At 37.8% G+C, this 26,932-nt stretch overlaps 1 protein-coding gene across 2 annotated transcripts in view; it reads right to left on the bottom strand.

Moving 5' to 3' along the window:
- LOC145784625 (JNK1/MAPK8-associated membrane protein-like) overlaps positions 1 to 26,932 on the bottom strand; it is a 102,020-nt gene that overhangs the window by 31,282 nt on the left and 43,806 nt on the right. For both annotated transcript variants that reach the window (XM_082596491.1, XM_082596492.1), the window contains exons 3-4: positions 8,934 to 9,140; positions 2,275 to 2,459 (exon numbers count right to left, since the gene is read on the bottom strand). In XM_082596491.1, the coding sequence (XP_082452617.1) occupies positions 2,275 to 2,459; positions 8,934 to 9,140 (392 nt within the window). The remainder of the gene's footprint in view (positions 1 to 2,274; positions 2,460 to 8,933; positions 9,141 to 26,932) is intronic.

The following is a 26,932-nucleotide window of genomic DNA, read 5'->3' as shown; positions in this document are numbered from 1 at the left end:
ATTCTGCCTTATAGTCCGCATTTAATGGCTAATAACTTCAAATGTGTGCATTTTTTGAACATAGTTCTTTTGTAAAAGTGATTCAGTATGAAATTATCTTTCGAATGAGGTATAAAACATCAATTTTAGACGATTTCGAATTTTTGGCTTATGGGGGCTGCGGCCATTATGGAAAAATGGCCAAAACTCGCTATTCCCAAGGGGGAATCATTGGGCTTTTTTTTTGGTGACTCCACATCACCAATCGAACCTCCTGACAAAGTTTCAGCTTGGTATTATTTTTTTTCGGGTTTGACCATTTTTTTCAGTTCAGCGACTGGACTACTCTTTTGTCACTGAGTGTTGCTGAGCTACTGCGTGCGGGGCAAGAGCATGACAAAATGTCAACGCATGTGCTGATAGGGGCTAAAGCAGACAATCTAAGTTTGAAGTATCGAAATTGTGTACTTGCTGTCAAGTTGCTGTAAATGCTGAAAAGTTCAACTAAACAGGTGTAGGTGCACTCATCTCACCAAGTTGTATTTACTTGCTTAAACATACAAAAGTGCTTAAATGAACATACAGATTTGGTATATTAAGATAAATTCATCATAATCAACCAATTTTGATTATACTGGCCATGGATTTATCCTCATGGAGAGGTTATGCCCTGTCAGTCTGTCAAGAGCAAAGCTAAGCTAACCCTTAAAAATGATATCAACTTGTACTTCATATGAGATACTACTACGTATAGGTTACCGGTATTATCACAATAAATGCTACAAAAAGTACTCAATGCCAAGCGAAAAACCAAGCACAGTGAGTTACATCAAAATTAGTTACGGTACTACAGTGGTTCACTAAACACCTTAACAGCTTATTTTACCTAAAAAAAATCAGAATGAACTTATTCAAATAGAATCTAGAATTTATTTAAATAAGTTACTTCTGATGATCCTATTCAGGCAGGGGTGCCTAAAGTTTTTTAGTTACGAGCCACATTTTGCTATTTGTGAGTCTTGGCAGGCCTCATATTGTAGAGAAGGCAGTCACGAAACGTTTTCAGTTATACAATCAACCCCACTTAATTGGGTCATGGTTAATCGAACTACTCGCTTAATCGGACCATTTTTTGTTCATCTCAAATCTAAATTGATTTTTGGTGCAATTTTTCTCACTCAATTGGACCATTACTTTGATCAAATGAAACACCTTCCCACTAAAAATAGGCTTTGTACTTAACGTGTTTTCCACATGTGTTTGGCGAGATTACATTTCTTTGAAATAATAATCATTTTCTCACCGTGTTGGAAATTTTCTACACTCAATTGCTAACTTTCATTTCTTGGGTGCTACTATTTCTGGTGACTCACGGTAAAAGTTTTTCTTTGCTTAATTTTGTTTGGTAAGGGTAACAGTTGCGAAGCACTGTATCCATTGATGGCTCCATCTGGTGTTAAACTGAAAAGTGCAACAGAGTTGAGCTCAAGCTTCTTATGTGGGCCATATTGAATTATATTTTCAAACTTTGCCGCGAGCCAATAAAAACTTCCCGCGGTCGTAGTTTGGACGCCCATGTATTAAGGTGAAACAGGCTGTTAAGGTTTTTAATGAACTAGAAATTAATTTTAATGTATACCGTAGGTAATCGCATATAGATTAGTGGATACTTTGTTCTACTGAACTTCAAAGTTATAAGTATTTATTTTTCACATACCAACTCACCTATGATAATCGAATTTGTTGATTTATTATTTGATAAAATGTCAAGATGATGTAACGTCATTAAGCTGATTTGAAATATAATTTCCTGATGTCATATGGACAAAAAAACTTTCACAAGTTTTATGCTCCGTTGAGAGTCAAAAAGAAACACAGATGATAAGTATTGGAGAAATTAAGTCTACTTTACAATTTAAGAATCGAGTAACACTGTCGAAACAAAACGTTTTGTTTGAATGAAAGAATCACTGCAAGTAACAATACTAAAATTTGTGCCCAAGAAACCTTGGAAGTGTGAGATATCAAGCATTTAAACAGCTTGTCAGTTTCCTACAGCAGTGTGGCGCTTTTACTAGCCTGCTTCAAAAAATGTATATATCTTCGCTGATTGTTAAAAAGCCGCAGCGAATGCATTTTTTTGCATTTTTATTATCGACCTCTGCGTAGGCAAAATTTAGTTGATACCGATATCACTGATACATAAATAATAGCCTATACGTACAATCGTACATGGTTACTTTGATTTAAAATAAAGAAATGTATGAAAATACCAAAAATGTATGACATACTCACAAACAAGTCCAGCTGCAAGAGCATGTACAAGAACAATAAGAGGATAAAAGTACATGGCGGCATAGAACGACTGCATTCCTATCTTCCTGGTAATGCTTTGATTGATGAGTTTGAATAATACCACAAGTCGCAACAACAACATCAGTAAGAGAGAGAACAGGTAATATATAAACACAATGGAATATCTGTATTGTGAGGAAACAATGCTATAATTAATGGCAATAGAACAAACTTGGGCTCTAGCTAGATTCTGATTTTATTTGTAGCAATGTGCGAAAAACTTATTGAAGTTGTGTGTGGCCTGCAATGCTTGACGGAATGACAAGTTTCAGCGAATCCAATTCGGAGAAATCCCAATTTGGAGACAGCCTTTATTGGAGACAAACGATTCAGAGAACTTTCGAGAATTTGTAAGGATTATTTATGTAGGCGGTTTTTGTGTTTACTATTCCATACCCATGCAAAAGGTCTTTTAGGGAATTAACAACCTAAAACACTGGTCAGCAAGAAATTTTTACCAGACAAACTAACAATCGTCGTCGTGTGAGCCTCTGGGGCCGAGGGTTTATCGTTTTACTACCCCAGATTCACGATGTTTCTGGACTATACTGGAAGGCTACTAGAGAGCAGCCAGTCTTTGGTTTCATCATCCATGATGTGCAGACCTTCCACTCCGTTAGGTGGCTTGAAGATTGTACAGTCACTGATGATGTAGTCTGTGGTCTGTTCCTCGGCACCACATTCACAGGAGGAGGAAGAGGCCATTCCCCATTGGTGCATGGTTGAGTGGAAAAGCCCGACGCCCATACGAGAGACGCATTCATGCCTGTCAAATAGGAACAAATGGAGTCTGGTGGTACTTGAATTCCATTTATGGTCCGCCCAAGTAACTGCATAGATATCTTGTTTATCACTATCAGCTTCGTTGAGCTGAAGTTGAGCAGCTGGCTGACCTCGTCCCCCAGCTGGAGCCTGCCAGACGTTTGAGTAGCGCAAAGCGGGATGTCAGTTTCTTGCACAGTGACATCAAATGGTGGCGGTATGTGAGCGATCTGTCTGGTGTCACCCCAAAATACCTTGGTTTGAGGCAGAAGGACAGAGATTTTCCATTGTTCTGAACATGTAGCTCACGATCAGCTTCCCGATTGTGTAGGTGGAAAGCTGCAGCTACAGTATTGGTTTTGATGAGTTTCAGTCACCAGTTCTGGAGATAAACTGAAAGGATTTTCATGTTCTGGCTCAAGGTGTCAAGCAGATTTTCCCACGACTTTGTGGAGTACAGAATTGCCATGTCGTCCGCATTTTATATTTTGCGGAGACCGTGATTGGCAGGTGGTGGGTGTAGATGTTGAAAAGAAGTGAAGCCAGGACCAATCTCTGTGGGACACTGTTTTTCAGACGTCTCAGTCTGCTTTGCCGTGAGTTGCTGGTGGTGAGGGTGCAGCTTCAGTTCCTGACAAGTTCCATAATCGTATGGAGTATTCCATAATCGGTTCCAATACGATTCCATAAATCCATAATCATATGGAGTATGGACCATATGTCAGTCAGGAAGCAGGCAAAGCAGCTTGCAAGTAAGGCCACGATGCCATACAGTGTCATAGGCAGCTGAGAGACCTAGAAAGACAGCACCGGCCTTCTTTTTTGCCTCAAAGCAGTCCTCAATGTCTTGGGTCAAGACTGTGACCTGATCTACAGTGAATTTTCCGCACCGAAACCCAGCTTGCTCTTTTGGAAGGAGCGGGTCGACGATTGGGTTGACTGGGGCATAGATCAGCCTTTTGAGAATTTTGAAAGGAACACAGAGGAGGGATATCGTACGACAACTCCTTTGGTCCTCTAGTGGCTTGTGAGGCTTACGGATTGCAAGTACTAAAGCTCTTCTCCAGATTTTTGGAATTGTGAGGTGGTGCAGGCAAGGAAGAGAGGAATCTACGTAACCAGGACTTGAGGGCAGGGCCAGCAAGGAGCACAAGCTCAGGGCAGATCTTATCCGGCCCTGGAGACTTGTGTGGTTTCACTTGGAAGAGGGTGGTGGCGAATGGGTTTGTCCCTGTTCCCTAGCAACTGGAGTGGAAATTGGCTGGTTTCTTTGGATTGAATAAGAGAGCATGATGGTTTGTAGAGGCCCAGTCAGCCAGCGATTCTACGTCGCTACTTGTGTTGTTGTAGCCCCAGTCGGTGTGATGGCAGTTGAAATCGCCAGCATAGAGACTGGGGGAGGGGAACGTTGGAAGGGATGGTGGCAACATTCGCGAGGGTGGGGGCTTGTAGATCGTCCGAGATACAAATGCACACTTAATTTCGGCATCAGTTGATTGGTCGACAAAGGTCGACTTCAGACTCTCTTGCACAAACATGGCAATGCCGTGCTTCCTGCTCAAGGTAGACCTGGTTAGTGTGTAGTTGGGAATAGCTAGCCTATCTGCAGTGGGTGTCTACGAGGAGGATGACGAGTACCCGCCACCCGGTTAGTATAAGCAAGCTACTCCACAACTTTGATCTTGCTTGTTGTGTAGCTTTCTATAGGCTGCAGAATGGTATCTGAACTTATCCATTACCCCTTGCAGCTGTGCCGTCCGTGTGGACTGTACAGGCCCTTTGTTGAAAGTTTCGTTTCTCATCTACTTATGTGCAGATGGTACTCACAAGATGGGAAATAAGGAGCCACTTGTCTTTCATCCCAACAATCATTTCCAAATAATTCTGGTGCCCAAGTAAATAATTCAATACTCATATGCAGCCAGTGCTATGCTTGGTCAAAATTAGCATGGTTTTTGAAAACTTAAACTGTATGACGTAGCTTACAAGTTGCCTTATTTTTTTTATTATCATCACTGGCAGGAGCGACTGCAACAAGCATGAGTGCTAGACCAAGTAGCTCAAGATGAGGTGGATTGAACATCGAAACAAATTTTTGCTTCGTATGCGGAGAGTAGGTACACATTTACCTTTTGATTCTGCAAAGCTGTCCACCAGCCACAAGCTTGCCTGGGCTAATAAAATTAATTTATTACGTTTTAAGGACGCGATTGTAACGAAATGTAACAAGTATGGATGAGCAATTTGGAATTGGATCTTTGCATGTATGTCTTAAACGATTATGGCTTTGCCACGTTTTCCTTTTGTTGGTTATGCCACTGTATTTTATTTCCACAACATCGTTTCTTCTGCATTTTGACAAAGAAAAATAAATATATACAGGTTACAACTGAAAATAATGTACGTTTTAATGGAGAGGCTATAATCTATTGTCACAAACCAAACATTGACTTTAATTTGTGTTTGCTTTATTTCCTATGGTGGAAATATATCAAATCGCATTAGATGCAGGCCAAATTAGGCTACTCTAGCAGGCCTTTAACCCTTTCGCTGCTATAGGTATGTATAGTCCCTGTGCTAAGCTCTTTTTTAGGAAAAAATATGCATTTTCAAATGAATGTACAAAAAGTACTACAAGAGCTTTTTTGAAAATTTTTTTTGTGTATTAGATTTTAAAAAAGGTTGGACTAATAAAAACAGGCAAAATTTTAGAGTTTTGCGCAGTTAGATTGTCACGTGACGTCATGGTTTGGATTTTTTCATTTTTGTAAAATTTGTGAAGAAAACGTTTTTTTGTAATGAAATGTAGTTAGAAAGTCTTTTTGCTTACTAAATATGGATAAAGATACACAAAACGAACAAAATCAATTACTGAATAACATTTAAAAAATGAAACTGGTAAAAAAAATAATAAATTTAAAAAAAAAAATTTAGAAAAAAAATATGCATTTCATAATGAATGTGAAAAAAATAAGCTCCTCTTAGAGCTTTTTAAAAATTTCTTTTATGTTTTAGATTTAAAAAAGGTTGAACTAATAAAAAAAAGGAAAATTTTAAAATTTTACGCAGATAGATTGTCACGTGACTTCGTGGCAGCCATTTTAGATGCTTCAATTTTTAGAAAATCTGTAAAAAAAGTTTTTTTCTAGTAAAATGTTGTTGGAATGTCTTGTTGTTTACTGAAAACGGATAAAAATACACAAAACGGACAAAAAGAACCATAGAATACCATGTAAAAAATGAAAGATACATTGAAAAATAGTTATAGTTTGTAGGCTACATAGTGATTGTAGTCTTCTATCACATAGGCTAATGCTTTTCAATAAACGTTTTTGCTTTCTTTCACAGTACAAACTTTAGGCTGTTGAGTTTGGTGAGAGCATAATTTGGACAATTACTCATAGGCTTTAGGTTACGTCTAATGAATCTCTGTTTTTTCATCAGGTGCAGCCAGGCCCGGATTTAGGGAGGGGGCAGAGGGTGCAGATGCCCCGGGCCCCCTTTTGAAGGGACCCCCGACGTAGAAAAAATGTACTTTTGTGTTTTTTTTTTCAGCCTTTGAAGTTTCTGCAAAATGCTGTGCAGTGCTGGATTACTGCTACTGTAGGCTACACGTAGAGGAGAGAGGTGGTTTATCACGCCGACGGAGCTAAAACAATTTTTGCACGGGGGCCCCCCGATCTAAAAGTGCCCCTGGCCCCCCATCAGCTAAATCCGGCCCTAAATCCGGCCCCGGCCCTACAGAATAATCCAATTTTATGTGGTAAACCCTAAAACAATCTTTATCTGCCTACAGGCCTGGCTGGCTTGGACAGTCAGGGCAAACTTGGGCGGACCATAAATGCGGCTACTTGGGCTGCCCATAACTGGAGTTCTGAATGGAAGTCAAACGCCACCAGACTCTATTCGTTCAGCCCCGACGCCGACACACGCCCCATCGGCCTAAGGCTACCAAGACAGGCATGGGTGCGCCTCAACCGTCTTCGTACGGGCATCGGGCTTTTCCGCTCAACCATGCACCAACGGGGAATGGCCTCTTCCTCCTCCTGTGACTGTGGTGCCGAGGAACAGACCGCATACCACATCATCAATGACTGTTCCATCTTCAAGCCATCTAATGGAGTGGAAGGTCTGCATGTCATGGATGATGAAACCAAAGACTGGCTGCTCTTTAGTAGCCTTCCAGTGTAGTCCGGGAACATCGCAAATCTGGGGTGGTAAAAGGATAGACCCTCGGCCCCAGAGGCTCACACGACGACGACGACCACCCTCTTCATCATAATCGGGAGACACATCCATGGATCCATCGTCAAGATGTAAATCATAAAAATCATTCAAATCACATTGCCAATCACTCCCCGGGCTGTCATAGTCAACATGCGGAAACGAATCTTCTCTATCAGCAATATCAAAATTGTCCTGGCTGTCTGTGTCAGCAAAAATCTGACCTACCGCTTCCTCCGTATTGAATCGACTACCTCGCATATTGCTCCCCGACATTTTAAAGTTTGACGTTTTTAAACAGCTACAAATAACTTCTAGTGCATAGAAACAAGCCAAGCTGGCGCGTGCAAGTCAATAACTAGCTTTTTTAACAAGGTTTTAACTGACTACCTGGTATTACCGGGTACATGCATTTCACCGACATGTTGCTATACCTGGTAACACCGGGTACACGCACTGAAAGGGTTAAGCTCGTTTGTTTTTCCGGAGGCCAAGCATGGCCTACCAGAGCTGTTTCCTGGTGGCCAAATTCTCACGCTTGGCAGCCAAAACAAAAAATCAGTTAATAAGTTGTGTTTATAAAAATCTTTTAATTGATAACCTATCGTGTCTTTGTGTTCACTCAGAGAACAATGCAAACAAGGACTTGAAACATATTTGCAGTTGTATTTAAATGCACTGCTTCCCACGTAGGTGTAGAGCTAGTGTTCAAGTTTTTATAGGTCAACAGAGATGCTCATAGTTTGCCTTGGTGCTGAAAAAATATTGCAAATGCGAGTGAAGAGAAAAACATTTCAAATGCCATCGGAATGGAGAAATGTTGGCTTGTGGATGCTGTCCCTAACATGGCCTACTGGCGCGGTAGTTTCGAAGGCCATTTAACACTTGATAACTGTTTATTTTTTTCTTGTTGAGACTTTAGTTGACACTTTTCTTACTTACTCACTGTTTGACCACTGCTTTTTTTGGTGAAGAGTTTATTTAATTAATCTCTATTGTTAATCATGAAACGCCATTGGATAACTGTTTTTTCTTGTTTAGTAGAGTTTTTTTTGCTGACACTCTACTTGGTTAACCTCTATTAGAAGGTAATTCATTTGAAAAAACAGATGCCGCTGTGGAATTTTAGAGTTCTCCAAAAAAGGCTTTCTCTGAATCGGATTCTCTGCAAAGCACTCTTCAAATAGTAGCAGACCAAATACTGTAAAGGAAATAACAGACCACTCCTACTAGTGGAAACAAAATGGTATTTGAACGGTGATTCTGTTCAGTACCAAACTGTATTTGATGAAATCGTAAGATTATGTAGACGTAGAGTGAAGTTACACTTAAGTAGTATATACTGCAGTGAGAGAATTACTCAGAAAAAACAGCAAACCAAAAACGCTGCTTGAACATTAGCCTACAATTAACTGCTAAGCTAGCAAACATTTAAACAAAATGAAAAAAAAACCTCTTGACTTAGCTGGCAATCATGTTTTTCCAACATCAGAATAGACTTTAAAATACAGTGCAAGGCTACAAATAACCAACAGAACATTTCAATTATACTTCCGTTAATTTGTAGATGTAATGTAATTTAATGTTACAGCAAAACTATAATTTGAACTTACAAAGGATACACAGCTTCCTGTGCACAAAATATTGTCTCAGTATACTTTATTTTCGGATTGTAAAACATAGTGTACCAATCCGACAATCCAACCACAGTGCAAGATGTCAGTGCCAATTCACCTTTTGGCTTGTTTACCAGCAATGAAATAAAAACTGAAATACCACTTTCGAATAAAGCTGATAGAAGTTGCAAGTTGACATGGCGTCTGCAAATACAAACTTTTGTAAGACTACCATTTGTCTGATATATTTCAAAATGGGATACAGTACACCACCTATTTATTATTACAAGCTACTTCAAAAATGGTGTAGGCAATGCTCTATTTCATTTCAAGCTGTGAAGCTAGCTGAGTGTGCACGCCTTGATCGTTGGTGACATTATACTCCAGCACCAGCTAACCTGACATATTCACTTTGTCACTTCATTTTAGGTAATTCTATATGAAAACAGCTAATACAGTAGAACTCGGTTAATCCGGATTCGGTTAATCCGGATCTTCGCCTAATCCGGATAAAACTGGAAGTACAAATGATTTGTAATCTTTTTCTTGAGAAACAGCTTTGGATTATCCGGATTATTTAATCCGGATCTTTGCCTATTCCGGACAAAAGTTGCGCTTTCTCTATCGCTTTATCTAGATTTTCCCGATTTTTTTGTAATTTTACATGCATACTGCATTTCAAAAGAACTCTATCACTGGGTCGCTAATGTGGTGATTGCGCGTCTCGGAATTGGCAGATAACCACACTAATGCGTTCAATTTCGGTGATTTTTACCGATACCCTTCTATCTAGGTGACGTCATGCTTGATAGAACCGTCATCGGTTAATCCGGACCTTCGCCTAATCCGGATGGAATCGCCGGTCAAATCGAATCCGGATTAATCGAGTTCTACTGTATAAAGATATCTTGTAATTGTATATGGAATCTCTCAGATTTTGCAGAAAAGTTGTCATACCATGCCTTAGGTTACCAAACGAAAGAATCGTAAGTTTAAAGATCAATATCTGAAACGGTTTTTCCATGGCAACTATTTGAACTTCGGGTGTTACCCTTGGGTGTTACCCTTTTGACTTGCGGGGATAGCAAATAGCAATTTCAGCCATTTTCAGAGCCCCATAACTTCTTGTACAGTAGAATTCGCCTATAACGGCACCTCTAGGGGATTGCAAAAACTGACGTTATAACCGAATTGGCGTTATAGACGAACTACCGCAAACTATTCCAAAACTGTCTTTTGATTAAAGAAAGAGGTGTATACTGTATAATCGAGGTGTATAATCCAATCAGGTTTACTGTGTACCACCAAGCTCACAAAAGTCACGCAGAAAATACAGTAAACAAATACAGTAAACAAATACAGTAAACAAAAAAAATGTTTAAAAAAAAATAACCTACAGCGAAAGGTACAGGAAATTTGCGCAATACAGCTCGTTACATAGCCTACAGTAGTAGAGAAGTTTTTACACGTGATAGTTTTTCACGCGGAAAAAAAGTTAATTCAGTTAACTAAAGTCCCTGCTGCGAACGACGTAGCAAAATAAAGGGAAGACATTTTGCAAGCAGCAGCGCTAACTGGATTAAAAGACTGACCGTTCGTGGTGAAGGTGATGGCGTAAAGCAGGGGTTCCCAACCTTTTTAAGTTCTCGTACCACTTAGCCACCACGGATTGTCAACACGTACCACTATTTTCAAAACAACTAATTTGATCCAATATTAAATTATTTGCAAGATGATGAATCTGGATGTAAAGTCAGCAAAAGTAGCAAAATTACCAACAGAACATCACAGAGTCCATTACACCACACAGCACAGAACGCATCAGAATAACAAAGAAAAAGACACAACTAAACACAAACACAATACAACTAAATTTAATGAGATTTTTGTTTTCGTTTATCTTTCACCAGTTGATCGATGCGTGGCATAACTTTGCTAATACAGTAGAATTCGCCTATAACGGCTTCGTTTATAACGTCAATTCGCCTATTACGTCACATTTCGCTCGGTCCCGGCAGAATTCCTATCTTTTACGTACATTGCAGTTCGGCTATAACAGCATCGCCTATAACGTCAATTCGCATGTAACAGCACCCTTTATTGGTCCCCAGACCTCTTTTGTTCGTTTATAACGTCACTTTAAGCTATCACCTTCACCACGAACGGTCAGTCTTTTAATCCAGTTAGCGCTGCTGCTTGCAAAATGTCTTCCCTTTATTTTGCCACGTCGTTCTCAGCAGGGACTTTAACTGAATTAAATTTTTTCCCGCGTGAAAAACTATCACGTGTAAAAAGCAGCTCTACAGTTGACCTTTAAACAACTCAAAGCAACAGTTGTACGTGCAGTACTGTATAAACTAATTAACTGAATTAACTTTTTTTCCCGCGTGAAAAACTATCACGTGTAAAAAGCAGCTCTACAGCTGTGTCAAATCCGAAACAGCTCAAGATCAATGCCTTTTTTGCTAATAAACAATGAACTTCTCTACTACTCTATGTAACGAGCTGTATTGCGCAAACTTCCTGTACCTTTCGCTGTAGGTTATTTTTTTACAACAATTTCTTTGCTTACTGTATTTTCTGCGTGCCTTTTGTCAGTTTGGTGGTACACAGTAACCCTGATTGGATTATACACCTCTTTCTTTAATCAAATCACAGTTGTGGAATAGTTTGCGGTAGTTCGTCTATAACGTCAATTCGGCTATTAGGGTCATTCCATATCAACTCAGCCACCCATGTATATGGCACCTCTCAGACTTTTCTGAAAAGTTGTCATACTATACCTTAGGCTACCAAACGAAAGAATCTTAAGTTTTAGATCAATATCTCAAACGGTTTTCCCATAGCGGCCATTTGAATTTCAGACGCTACCCTCGTTTTTGACTTGGGGGGGTAGCGAATAGCAATTTCAGCCATTTTCAGAGCTCCATAACTTTTCTTGTAATTGTGGTAGAAGACTAAAAGTTGCTGTGCTAGTTCATTATCAACTATACTACACAATTCAATAGTAACAAACAACATCTCTTGATGCATAAGTGTTAGGTGGGTCATCAAAATCCTGTTTTTTTGCCTCGTATAAGTGATTTTTTCAATTTTCAAATGCTTCTACCACCCAAACCAATCAAAATATTTCTCTAAAACCTAATTATTTGTAATATTTGGAAACTTTTCTTCTGCCAACTTGAATTTAGGAGTTGTGGTGCCATTAACAGAGATCTTATAGGGGTCTGAAAACCCTATCAGGCAGAAATGGCCCTTTTTTACCCCTATGTTTAGAGCCCTGAATGACCGCGTGGGCATTTTATGGTCATGCTGAAATTTATACCAGACAAACACATCCATTTATTCTTTCATTTCATGAAATAAAATCTTTGAGTATCAAACTCCTTCACTATAAATTTTATGTTTTTAAAATGTAACATTTTGGTCATTTTTGGCAAATAATCTCAAGTCCTTAATGTAGGTCAGAGAAAATTCAACAATGATTTATCATGAAAACAGTGAAAATAAGTAGGTACTATGCTTAGTGATCATAAACATTGGAATGTTGACATTGTTGACCATTAATTTATGTTCAAAATGATGCTTTTACCTCTTCTCACCCATGAAAAAGTACCCACCTGCAATCAATAAGCTATTATGTAGAGATAAAATTGTAGGAAAATGATCTATCCGTTTTCAAAAAATAAATTGTTTTCAGTTTGCACTATAATTCTGCATTATGTAAAATGCTTCGGAATGGCCCGTTTTGGCTAGTCTGATTCGGCTAGTTCCCTATTCGGGTACAGTCTTTCTCGGCTAGTTCCCTATTTGCCAAATTTTTTGAAACTTCAACCATAATCCTTCTGTAATCCAACAAAATCCTTTCGTAAATCTAACAAACCAGTCGAAAAAGACTGCAGCCAAATCGGACTAGCCGAATAGTAGCAGACCCAAAATGCTTAGCTCAAATCAATATTCCAATTGTGCGGTTGTTGGTACACCACTCTCACCAAGCAGTGCACAATGCTTAGGGATCTGTAGATGGGTCCTTTTAGGAGTATTTTTTAGGTAGATTTCCAATTTGGCAAAATTTTCTATTCACCTGATTTTGTATTGTTTTTAAGATATTTATGATTTTTGATTTGTCATACTTGATCCAATGTTACAGGCTACAGCACAAAATGAAAGGGAATGCATGATCCATCTTTGTGACTCACTCTTGTTACCTCATCTAAAACAGTTTATCCCAAATCTGCACAAAGTAATCTATTTTAGCAATAGTGCAGCTTCACAATATAAAAATTATAAGAACTTCACCAACCTGTGCTATCACAAACATGACTTTGGTATTTCTGCTGAATGGCACTTTTTTGCCACTTTGCAAGGGAAAAGCCCATGTGACGGAATTGGAGGCACTGTCAAGCGTCTTACAGCACGTGCAAGTCTTCAGGCCCCCAATGCAAACCATATTTTGACACCATTACAGATGTTTGAATGGGCAACAACAAACATCAAAAACATTCAGTTATTCTTCATTAGTGCAGACAATGTTAAAAAAAAATAAAGAAGAGTATTGTCGTTGTTGTGTGAGCCTCTGGGGCCGAGAGTCTATCATTTTACCACCCCATATTCACGATGTTACCGTACTACACTGGAAGGCTACTAGAGAGCAGCCAGTCTTTGGTTTCATCATCCATGACACGCAGACTTTCCACTCTGTTCTAAAGGTGACTTGAAGATGGAGCAGTCATTGATGATGTGGTCTGCGGTCTGTTCCTCGGCACCACATTCACAGGAGGAAGAAGAGGCCATTTCCCATTGGTGCATGGTTGAGAAGAGTATGAATAGGAGAGACGTTATGCCTCGACAAAAACTATTAGGGGAACACGTTCACACCATTGCTTTATTCCAATTTCCATCAATATAGTACGAATGAAAAGAATGTCACATAATTCAATATTCACTGACATCAGTGCAGAACAAATCGGTGATGCAAAACATTTGGATGAAGAACGCTTGCTTTCAGATCAAACAAAAATCTCAACTCTGTTCCAACCAGGAATATACATTGCTTGTATCTATGATGATGATTTGGTTCACTGGAAATATTATTGAACGTTCAGATAAACATGGTGATTAGAGTGGTTCAAAAAAATACAATTTTCTCAGAATCTTCCTCCACAAGGCTTAAAATGTGCCATTTCCCCATAGAAGTGCCCTTGCAAAAAATTAGACTGATTGGAAGTCGTTTAAAGGTCAATCAGATTTTCACTTTTTTACCACATTCTGCCTATGTCAAACCCTATCGCACACAGGCCGATATTGTGTACAAGAATTACAGAGGGGGAAATGCCCGCTATCATCTTGAAAACCACAGCAGAGAATGAGCTAGACTTCTATATGATGCAGAATTAAACTTAGTGTGTATGTAAACAGATTTATTAACTTAACACCCAACAAAGCAAAAATCTTATTTCCATACTAAACTATCGGCAATTCGGCATCTACCATTATTATTGAAAAACACTCGAAACCGGCATTAGTCTCATCAGTCATCACTTCAATCATTTTCATGAGACTCAGAAACAGTACCAGTACCTACTGCAGTTAGTAAGCATCTACAGGAAAAGGTTTCCGGTGCCAACCAAAGCAACCCTTAATCTCAACAAAGCCTGAAATGAGACTGTGACGAAAACAGTGGCCGAATGTCATATCTGATTTAACACCACAGTCCTTGATGCTAACATTGTATTTTAATTCATTTATCGTGATATGGATGTCTCTTTGTGATAAAAGGAAAATTGTATTATGTTTAAACTTATTTAACCTATCAAAATATTTGAAGTGATGACTGATGAGACTACTGCTGGTTTCGAGTGTTTTTCAATAAAAATGGTAGATGCCGAATTGCCGATAGTTTAGTATGAAAATAAGATTTTTGCTTTGTTGGGTGTTAAGTTAATAAATCTGTTTACATACACACGAAGTTTAATTATGCATCATATAGAAGTCTAGCTCATTCTCTGCTGTGGTTTTCAAAACAATAGGGGGCATTCCCTCTCTGTAAGTCTTGCACACAATATCGGCCTGTGTGCGATAGGGTTTGACATAGGCAGAATGTGGTAAAAAAGTGAAAATCTGATTGACCTTTAAACGACTTCCAATCAGTCTAATTTTTTGCAAGGGCACTTCTATGGGAAGATGGCACATTTTAAGCCTTGTGGAGGAAGATTCCGAGAAAATTGTGTTTTTTGAACCACTCTAATGGTGATGGTGATGTTTTCGTAAAATTCATGAAGCGTGTAAACAACATTTTAATGTGGCTGCCAGACCAAAGACAAATGCCTTGTTGGGTGCTATTCCAACATATAATTTGTTGTGTCGGTGTACCAGAAACCTAGACACAGTGCTCGAAAATACAAACTTTACCAAAAAGGTTGTGACACTACTTCCACAGTTTCTTAGACAATAGATGATATTCAAACTCAACTGAGCTGATTTGAGCTATGCATTTTACATAATGCAGAATTATAGTGCAAATTGAAAACAATTTAATTTTTGAACACGACTTGATCATTTTCCTACAATTATATCTCCAAATAATAGCTTATTGATTGCAGGTGGGTACTTTTTCATGGGTGAGAAGAGGTGAAAACATCATTTTGAACATAAATTAATGGTCAACAATGTCAGCATTCCAATGTTTATGATCACTAAGCATAGAACCTACTTATTTTAACTGTTTTCATGATAAATCATTGTTGAATTTTCTCTGACCTACATTAAGGACTTGAGATTATTTGCCAAAAATGACCAAAATGTTACATTTTAAAAACATAAAATTTATAGTGAAGGAGTTTGATACTCAAAGATTTTATTTCATGAAATGAAAGAATAAATGAATGTGTTTGTCTGGTATAAATTTCAGAATGACCATAAAATGCCCACGCGGTCATTCAGGGCTCTAAACATAGGGGTAAAAAAGGGCCATTTCTGCCTGATAGGGTTTTCAGACCCCTATAAGATCTCTGTTAATGGCACCACAACTCCCAAATTCAAGTTGGCAGAAGAAAAGTTTCCAAATATTACAAATAATTAGGTTTTAGAGAAATATTTTGATTGGTTTGGGTGGTAGAAGCATTTGAAAATTGAAAAAATCACTTATACGAGGCAAAAAAACAGGATTTTGATGACCCACCTAACACTTATGCATCAAGAGATGTTGTTTGTTACTATTGAATTGTGTAGTATAGTTGATAATGAACTAGCACAGCAACTTTTAGTCTTCTACCACAATTACAATAAAAGTTATGGGGCTCTGAAAATGGCTGAAATTGCTATTCGCTATCCCCCAAGTCAAAAACGAGGGTAGCGCCTGTAATTCAAATGGCCGCCATGGGAAAACCGTTTGAGATATTGATCTAAAATTTAGGATTCTTTTGTTTGGTAGCTTAAAGCATAATATGACAACTTTTCAGCAAAATCTGAGAGGTACCATATACAAGATATCTTCATATTGGCTGTTTTGATATGGAATGACCCTATATAACGTCAGTTTTTGCAAATCCCCTAGAGGTGCCGTTATAGGCGAATTCTACTGTAGCACATCTGAAGTCAAGTCCAGGGGCACTTAGTCGGTTTCGATTTTTTGATTTGATGTTCATAAGAATAGAAAATCCCTGCTCGCATTTCCAAGTAGAAGGAAAAATCAATAGTTGTGGAACAGCGTGGGAAGCTAGCGTTGGGTATGAAGAAGCCATACTAAGCCAGAAGTTTATTGCAGAACAATCTTTGCGTTGTTTTTTTGCTGTCTGATCCTCCTGCATGTCTATCAGTTCCTCTTGTTCACCTGTACCGACAGGTAGGTCGGCTGGGTCCACTGAGAAAGGATCTGTGATGTATGGGCAGCTTGTGGTATCTAGAAAGTAATGCTGTAATTCAGCAGTTAGCAGCGAGAGGTGCTGGGTAATTTCTCTGGAAAAGTCATCACTGATTTCTATTTCAAGGGCTGACAGAAATTTAAACATACCATAGCGCTTGTTTTCCACATTTTTCCTCCATAATTCCACCTTTCGAATAAAAGCTCCCAGTTTTGAAACAAAGTCTACGACAGTGCAGTTTTGCCCTTGAAATGACAGATTTAAATGATTGAAAGCTTCAAATGTATCTGACAAATAAGCCAATCTTGCAATGAATTCCTCGTCCTCCAGATCGTTTTGAAATTCATGGTCTTTCTGTTGGAAAAATAAAAATAATTCATTCCTCATTCCAAAAAGACGCTTAGTTGTATTTCCTCGAGAGAGCCAGCGCACTTCTGTGTGATATATAGAGGAGACAAGTGTGGTCTGAGCCAAGATCTTCATAAAGAACCTTAAACAATCGAGTATTTAAAGCTGATGTTTTAACAAAATTTGCGATTTTGACTACCCTGTTCAAGCACATTAACAACTTTGCAGGAAGAACCTTTGTGCAAAGAGCACACATGTGTATGAAACAGTGAACACTTATGACGCGAAGTGACACAGCTTTGACATGAGCTTGAAATCCAGACTTTCTACCGAGCATAGAGGGAGCCCCATATGTCGTACATCCGACAAGATTTCCCCAATCCAGTTCATTTTTCTTGAAAAAATTATCCAAAGAGTTGAAAATATCTTTTCCTTTTGATGTAGTGGACACCTCATGATTCAACAATAATTCCGTTTTTACAGCATCGTTCTGTGTAAAGCGGACATAGACAAGCAATTGGCAGCAGTTTGTGACATCTATGGATTCATCAAGTTGTAAGGCAAATCCAAACTTCGAATCTCTTACTCCTGCAATCACTTGGTCAGTGATATCAACTGACATTTCCTCGATATGCGTCGTTTCACAGTATTGTTAGAAAGCGATACACTATCCAACTTTGCCACTGAATCTTGTCCAATCAAATTTCTGCCTAATATCATTGCTGCTGGAAAAACAAGTGACTCCGCAATGACATGAGCTTTTTTGTTTTGGGCCACCTGAAGAGATACTTCATAGGATGCCTTCACAATTCCGGCATTATTTCGGTAAAACTGGCCTGTGTGATCCATGCGCTGTCGCTTCACGTTCTTCCCAAGTCGCTCAAAATAACTCTTATCTCGATTCATCTTATCTGCATGATTGGACTCAAGATGCCGCTTAAACAAACTTGGTTTCAAAGCTGCATTTGAAAGGGTTTTCATACAGATCACGCACTGAGGTAAGCTATCTCCACGATGTTGAATAGCAATGAAGCCATACTTAATATAATCTGCGCTATACTTTCGCTTCGACGTTTTCAAATATTTAGACAAACATGCAATGCTGTTCAGGATTCAGCCACTACACGTCGAAAAACCAACATCAGAATAAACGCAATTCTGCAATTGCACAGACCACATTGCACACATAATAGCTTCGTCACAGACACCATTAAGTTCGCACAGCGGCATTGTATTAATAACAATGACAGCCGGGAGCAAGATCGGCAAAAGTAGCTTAGGCTACTGAGTGCAGAGAATTTAGTACGGAAAGAAATAAAAGTGTTGTTCGCATATTTTAGAAACTCAAAATTAAATAATTGTTGCAATAGGCCTACTTTATTTAACAATACTACTACATATCGCATGCAACGGAGAGCTGCTCGCGTACCACCTGAAAAGCTCTCGCGTACCACTAGTGGTACGCGTACCACCGGTTGGGAACCCCTGGCTTAAAGTGACGTTATAAACGAACAAAAGACGTCTGGGGACCAATAAAGGGTGCTGTTACATGCGAATTGACGTTATAGGCGATGCTGTTGTAGCCGAACTACAATGTACGTAAAAGATAGGAATTCTGCCGGGACCGAGCGAAATGAGACGTAATAGGCGAATTGACATTATAAACGAAGCCGTTATAGGCGAATTCTACTGTAATTAAGACAGAAGACTAAAAATTGTTATGCTAGTTCATTATAAACTATACTACTACTACAGTATCATAGCCGATGCGGCCTTTGATGAACTAGATGCTCAGTTCATAAATTCTTCCAATGTTCCCTTTGTCGTGCAGTGTCCCAGCCAAACTATACTACACAATTCAATAGTAAAAAACAACATCAATTGATGCATAGGTGTTACGTGGGTCATCAAAATCTTGTTTTTTTGCAACGTACAAGTGTTTTTTTCAATTTTCAAATGGTTATAACACCCAAACTAATCAAACTAATATTTCTCAAAAACATGATTATTTGCAATATTTGAAAACTTGTTTTTGTTTGTTTGTCGTATCCAGGCTTACACCCGGTGGTTGAAGATTTAGATTAAGTGGACAGGAAGGCAAGGAACCCAATCTTCGTGTCCACTTTCAGGCATGCCTTTAAGTGTCCTGCCACAGACACAGCCGCATGCTCTTGAGCTGTGTCGAACCGGTGCCCTTTCGATTGCCGTTTCAGTGTTTGAAAACTTTTTTTCAGCCAACAAAAAAAAATTGTGGTGCAGAAGATATTTCGACTGTTTTTAGCTAATTTGTGGTCGCTGATTTCGAAAATGCAGTCAGTTTTTGTGTATCAGGTATGAAATCTATTCACGAGTCAAATATATTGTCAAAAGACATAAATCAATTTCAATAAGCCAACAAAGAACTTAAAAACGTACACACAAACATAGGATTAATAGACCATGGTAGCTTCTTATTCTTCACCTTGCTTAAGTGTCTGCCATAAACTTGCGCTTAAGAGATCTATGAGAGTGAACTGCAAAAGCATCATCACGCTTAATAGACCAGCAATAGTCAGCTAGCATGTTAGCATCCCATCTCCCTTGATATCTGACTTCTATCTGACTTCCATCTCACTAATTTGCCAACAAATTCTTAACAATTTTCACAAAAGCATTCCAAGCACTCAGTTCTTTCTCATTCATAGAAGATGGGAAGTTTGGATCATTGACAAATTTTCTGATTTGACGCCCATCAAATATGCCGGCTTTTAACTTTTCAATTGTTAATCCTAGAAATTTTGTGCAAATATATCTGAAACAATTTCCATCTTTATCCATAGTGCTTTTACAAATTGCTTCATTATGCCCAACTTTGCTACGCAATTTATCATGAAGGTGAAAAAAAACATTACTGTGCTTGCAACACTATCATTATTATATTAATGTGAAGAAGAGGTAACGCAATTTTTGATCCTTCCACCAGAGAATGAGCTTGAACATTTTTCTTGCCAAGAATCATTTCACTTTTCATAGACCAATGTTTTTCTTTTTCCAATGCTGATCTCTTGCCCTGCTGTCCCCAAACAGAAAAAAACAAGGAAACTTTGTGTATCCAGTAATCCACCTTGAATTCCAAGCAGAAATCCAACCATTTTCAAATCAGCGCAAAAGTCCAATTGTGTTCATAGTATGAAATTTTTTCCAAAATAAATTTGACTTCGTTGTACTTTTTTTTGAGAATTGTTGAATGTCCAAGTGGTACAGATCCATAAACATTTCCATTATGCAGTAAAACACATTTTAGACTTCGTTTATAGCTGTCAATAAAAAGTTCCCAATCTTGAGGATTGTATTCTGCTACACCAAACTTTTTAAGAAGACCTTCCACAATACAATATCATTTTCTGAGAAAAATAGGGCAAAAACTTGACATGGCGTTTCCGATAAAAAGTGATTAGAGTACCTGATTCAAAAAGATTTTTTTCTTTAGTCTTGAAGCCAGTAACTCAGAAGATTCCTTTGATAAATTTAAATCCCTTGCCAAGTCAGTGAGTTCTCCCTGAGAAAAAAGTTGACGAGGTAAAATAGCAGGAGAAAATTCGATTTCAGCAAGGGTGGAATCGAGCTTGCTCATCTTCGCTGTCAGAAAGTAAAGTCAATTGTGGCAACTCTTCAAAACCAGGAATAGGAAGTTTTTCTCTGTAGCACAGGCCTGATTGCTGAAGCGAGGTTTGGATATTGCAAGGAAGTCTTATTTTTCCTGTTTATGCCTTTTATGTTTACTGCACAAAAATAGCAGTCGCTATTATGATCTTTTGGTTCACGCCACACTATTGGAATAGCAAACCTTAATCCTTTTCTTTTAGCTCAAACTTAACGATAAAGGCTCTGCGATATAAGAGTTACAGGCATTGGAATCTATTGCTATTCACTGTTACTTTGATTATTTGTTGGAAGTGCTGAGACATTCGTTAAAGTCCTCCAAGAATTTTCATTTATCATCTTGCTACTGCTAGTAGAACTACCCAACCATTTATTTGACTGCTTTTCGTTAATATTCCATTAAACTATGTCATTAATCGTTCACAAGTCTCTTTCCTGAGAGGAGATAGAAGTAACTGTGACATTCTGAGGGCTCGTCAGGGATCATACCGAATGAACAATAAATCAACAAGCTGTCAAAATGACGGATATCGTTAAAAATGAGATGATTGAAAACTTATGGAGCATGGCTAAACGAATGAGGCTGAGTGGCAATGAGAAATCTCAGTTTGTGATAGAATATTACAAGATAATGTATCAAAAATTTCAGAGAGAAGTTGACAAAAAAGAAAGAAGAGCTGCTTGCGAAATAAGGAAAACAGAACTAGAAGCTGAAGAGAGCACAACGCGAGTGACTTCCTTGGCCAGTGGTCTTGTCCCTCCAAAACTCAAACATGCCATTGTTCGTCTACACTTAAAAAAGCATAGTCTAAAGAAAAGAAATTTTCACCTGTGTCCAATCTATCTTTTGTGTCAAAAATATTGAAAAGAGTAGTTGGCAGACAGTTAAATGATTTTTTAAACGTGCAAAATGTATTTGATATCTAGCTTATGGTCAACATCACTCCACAGAAACATCTTTAATAAAAATCCATAATGATATTGCTACTGTACTTGACTGTAATCACAGTGTTGTTCTACTTTCTCTTGATCTTTCAGCTACTCAATGTCTTCTGCAACATTCCTTTCTTCTGGAGTTGCTCAGGGTTCTGTTCTAGGCCCTGTCTTGTTTTGCCTTTACATAAAACCTCTGTTTGACATCATAAAGCGACATGGGCTTTCATACCACTCATTATGCTGATGATCTACAATTGTACTTGCATGTTAGTGATGAAGATTTATTGTGTTGTATTAAATCAAATTCCGAAAATGTATATAAAATGGTTGATATTTCAAATTGGATGTACTATATATAACATGTTGAAACTGAATCAAGAAAAATGTGAGTTTATTGTATTTACTCGAAAATGGTTGATTTCAAAGTTTAAACACATGACCCTTATCCCTATTTTTCTCATTCAATTTTCCAGCTAAATTGCTTGGTGTAACATTAAACCAACATTTGTGTTTAGAAAACTTTGTCAGTGACACTGTTAAATCTTGCTTTCTTCATCTCAGAAATATTGGTTCCTTGTAACATCCAGGCTTGATTATTGAAATTCATTGTTAAATAACATTTCGCATTGTACTATTTTGCCTCTTCAAAGAGTTCAGAATACTGCCGCTCGGGTAATTACTTTAACATATAAACATGAGCATATTGGCTTCAAAATATGTCTATAATTTATAAAGTTTTCCATAGTTTTGCTCCAAACTATCTGGACACTTTGCTTGTTCATTATAAACCTGCCAGAACTTTGCGTTCTCAACAGCAATTGCTCTTGTGCAACCCTTCATGTAAGACGCAATATGGAAATCGCACCTTCCCAGTTGTTGCTGCCAGTTGTTGCAAAATGTAAGTGAATTCAAAACTCGCTTGAAAACGTTCTATTTCAATGAACATTATGATTGAAAGTACAGTTTTATTTATTACCATCGTCATGTACAGCGCTCAGAAACATATTTTGCACTGTGGATGTGGCGCTATATACATTAGGCTGTGCCAAAAAATGGCGAGGTTCATGAATTTTTCCTTAACTTTCTGAAAAGTTGTAGTCTAAGTTTTTTTTTTGCAGACACTTTTCGGTCATTTGTCCAAAATGACTTGAAAAAATTCGGTCATTTTTTATTTATTTCAGTCATTTTTAGTCACTTTTGGTCATATATAGTCAATTGACTATACATTTTTTTGGACATTTTGACCGAATTGACTATATTTTTTTCAAACATTTTGCTAAAAAATCAATGACCGAAAAAAAACAGGTTGTAGTGGACTTTTACAAACACAATTGTGAAAAAAAATTGAAAATAATGATGTCACACGGTCGCACTGGGTGTTTCTATGGTTACCAGTACCCATTTTTATAAAACTTGTCATATTTCAAAAACCACTGGAGATAAAAAGATGAACGTTACATCAAAATCTGCAGAAGTGGCATGTTTATATCTGCTCTAAGAACACTTTTTATTCTAGGACTATTCGGAAAATATTTATAAGCAAAAAACTCAACTTTAATATTTTTTTGTAGTATAGGGGAGATGCAGGACCTATTAGACATTTTTTCATTTTTGCTCTCATTTCTTCAGCTTCAAAATAAAACAAAATTTTTAGAGAATACGGTCAAGGTTTATTGACTGTGTAAATATCTTGACAATCGAATTTATTTTTGTGAGGTTAAAGCTTATACAGTAGAATTCGCCTATAACGGCACCTCTAGGGGATTTGCAAAAACTGACGTTATAGCCGAATTGACGTTATAGACGAACTACCGCAAACTATTCCAAAACTGTCTTTTGATTAAAGAAAGAGGTGTATAATCCAGTCAGGTTTACTGAGTACCACCAAACTGACAAAAGTCACGCAGAAAATACAGTAAACAAAGAAATTGTTTAAAAAAAATAAGCTACTGCGAAAGGTACAGGAAATTTGCGCAATACAGCTCGTTACATAGGCTACAGTAGTAGAGAAGTTCGTTGTTTATTGGCAAAAAAAGCATTGATCCTGTCCCTGCTGCGAACGACGTAGCAAAATAAAGGGAAGACATTTTGCAAGCTGCAGCGCTAACTGGATTAAAACACTGACAGTTCGTGGTGAAGGCGATGGCATAAAGTGACGTTATAAACGAACAAAAGACGTCTGGGGACCAGTAAGTCCCTGCTGCGAACGACGTAGCAAAATAAAGGGAAGACATTTCGCAAGCTGCAGCGCTAACTGGATTAAAACACTGACAGTTCGTGGTGAAGGCGATGGCATAAAGTGACGTTATAAACGAACAAAAGACGTCTGGGGACCAATAAAGGGTGCTGTTACATGCGAATTGACGTTATAGGCGATGTTGTTGTAGCCGAACTACAATGTACGTAAAAGATAGGAATTCTGCCGGGACCGAGCGAAATGTGACGTAATAGGCGAATTGACGTTATAGACGAAGCCGTTATAGGCGAATTCTACTGTACAAACTTTTTTGAAGAGTGTATACTGTAGTGTATAATCGGTCCTGCCCCTGAAGGACCTATTATACACCAGCAAACATTGAAAAACAAAACATGTTTTCTCACTTTCATTGCAAAAACAAGCACATAAAAATGTGAAATAATAATACTTAGTGTCTATAAACATTTTAATTGTCAAACTAAGATTAATTATAGCTCTTAACTGTTTGAGAATTATTAAAATAAAGTTCAACCAGCCTCATGTTTAAAAAGAATATATATTTCGCTACATAATGAGCATCTTCAGTTCTTATTCAAATAGAATCTATTATTCAAATAGAAAATGATTCTATTTGAATAAGAACTGAAGATGCTCATTATGTAGCGAAATATATATTCTTTTTAAACATGAGGCTGGTTGAACTTTATTTTAATAATTCTCAAACAAAATTTTCGATGTGATCAAGTCAACCGCTTCTTGCTGACGGTGTGCCAGGGTTAGGTCTCGGTGTCTCAGAAGACATTCACTTTATCAGCTCTTAACTGTGTAAGACTGTGTAAGACTTAACTGTGTAACTGTGTATAGCTCTTAACTTGCATCAGCCGAGATAAAAGATTTTGACCTCAAACCTGCTATCCATCTTTGGAGGACATCTGGCTCCGGCTCATCTAAAAGGTCCAGGAGGCCTAACACGGGATATGTTTTTACGAGGACTGACAGGAAGAAAGCATATGCTGATTCTGATTTTGACATGATTTTGATTCTGACATTGATTTTGATTCTGACAGCGAAGAAGAGCTTGTTGTCACTGTATAATATTAATACATTCCCAATAGGCTGGCGCAAAATCTCGAAAAAAAAAAAATTTTCTTTCAAATCTTTCGTCAGTTTGTAATATTGTTCCTTTTGGTAAATGTATGTCCTACACCAAATTTCACAAAAAAATATTAACGTTTGACCCTGGTTCACCTGGTTTGAATTTTTTCAAAATATCGAGTTTTTGCTTATCCCTGAAACTGCTCACTCGCTATCTTCTTAATGGACACAATAAGGGGCAGTAACACAAACTTGTAGCAAGAAAACTAGTTTAATTAGCAACTCCATGAACACTGACACGTGTATTACTCTCAAAATGTCGAATTCTACCACATTTCAGACATGATTTTCTTTGTGCACCGTTCACCGTAGTAATATATCTACTGCTTTCAGTTTCTTGAATCATTTGACGATGTTTATCGATTTTCAAAGGCCAACAAAAAAAACTATATAAAGGCACGACATGTGAGAGTCATTTTAAGGTATTTCGAGGCCCCTGATTCTGAAAATGCACTAAGTTTTTTCGAATTGCTCTAGATTTTGAGATACAGCAAAAATATTCTTTCACGATTTTGAGCCCTTAAAATTTAACGTCGTGTCGTTTACTATATAGACAAAACTGGAAGTAATCCCAGGCACATTTCTGAGTTGTATAAACGCTATTTGAAACCAATCACGTTGATTACAACCCAAACAAACAGCTATTTAACGTTTACTGGCCTAGTAACAATCAAAATATGATGTGAAGTAAGCCTGAGGAGTGAGGATGCAAGATGTGCGTTTTGCGTTAATATATTTGTTGGTCTTCAACAGCATCAGACTTACTAACTAAGCTACTAAGTACAAACAAAATGTACCGTAAAACGCCCTAACTTTAGCCGTTTTTTTAACTGCTTTATCAATTATTTTAACAATGGTCCTTGAATAAACAAAAATTCTAAAAACATGAGACTGGTTTATTCTTCACAATTATGGTATTTTAAGACTGATTACAGTTAGCCGCATTAATTAAACTGCTTTAATTAGCCATATGGCTGCTATCTTTAACTTTAGCTGTGTTTTTCATATAATTAAGGGGGGACGTGAGGGAGGAGGGGTAAAAAAAATTTTTTTACTCAAAGTTTACAGCAGAAACACAGAAAATGAATCACAGTTTGTAAATGTACTGAAAACCAATGAACAACAGACAGAAAATCAGTCAACAGTTTGTGCATGTACTTAAAATCAATCAATGGGAAGACCTAATCACCACATCGACAGCATTTCAGATTTAATTTCAAACACCCCCTATCACTGTACGGTATGGCACATTCGCTTGAAACCTTCCCCATCATTAAATGCTGCATATTTTCTTTTATTAGACATTTTAGTTATGGTACTTAAGGGTAATATAGGCATCTGAAATGTCAAGAAAGTATAAATAGAACCTTGGTATACCATCACTGAACCATACGAATATGGATTAAGTGGCGGCCAAAGTTAGGGTATTTTGTCTGAAGTTGAGGTCCTTACTTTGGCCACCCATTATATTTTTAGTTGAAGTTGGAGTAAACTCATCAAATTTTAACATGTTACTCTCTGCCATATTACAAATCTTTCTAACTTACTGATTTTTTTCTGGATACTCAGAAAGTACATGAACCGGAGTCAGTTTTCCAGGGTGCAATTTTTCTGGTTTTAGTGAGTTTTAAAAATTGTTGATTATTAATCCCCCACATAGCTGGAGATTTCTCCAAACATCTTTAAACAATCCACATAGTCCCTACTGAAGTGTATATTAGAGTGGTTCAAAAAAACACAATTTTCTCGGAATCTTCCTCCACAAGGCTTAAAATGTGCCATTTTCCCATAGAAGTGCCCTTGCAAAAAATTAGACTGATTGGAAGTCGTTTAGAGGTCAATCAGATTTTCACTTT

This window comes from Aplidium turbinatum, chromosome 15 (assembly GCF_918807975.1).
Source record: "Aplidium turbinatum chromosome 15, kaAplTurb1.1, whole genome shotgun sequence".
Lineage (NCBI taxonomy): Eukaryota > Metazoa > Chordata > Ascidiacea > Aplousobranchia > Polyclinidae > Aplidium > Aplidium turbinatum.
The sequence above is the reverse complement of the archived record's forward strand: the minus strand, read 5'-3'. Positions and strand labels throughout refer to the sequence as shown.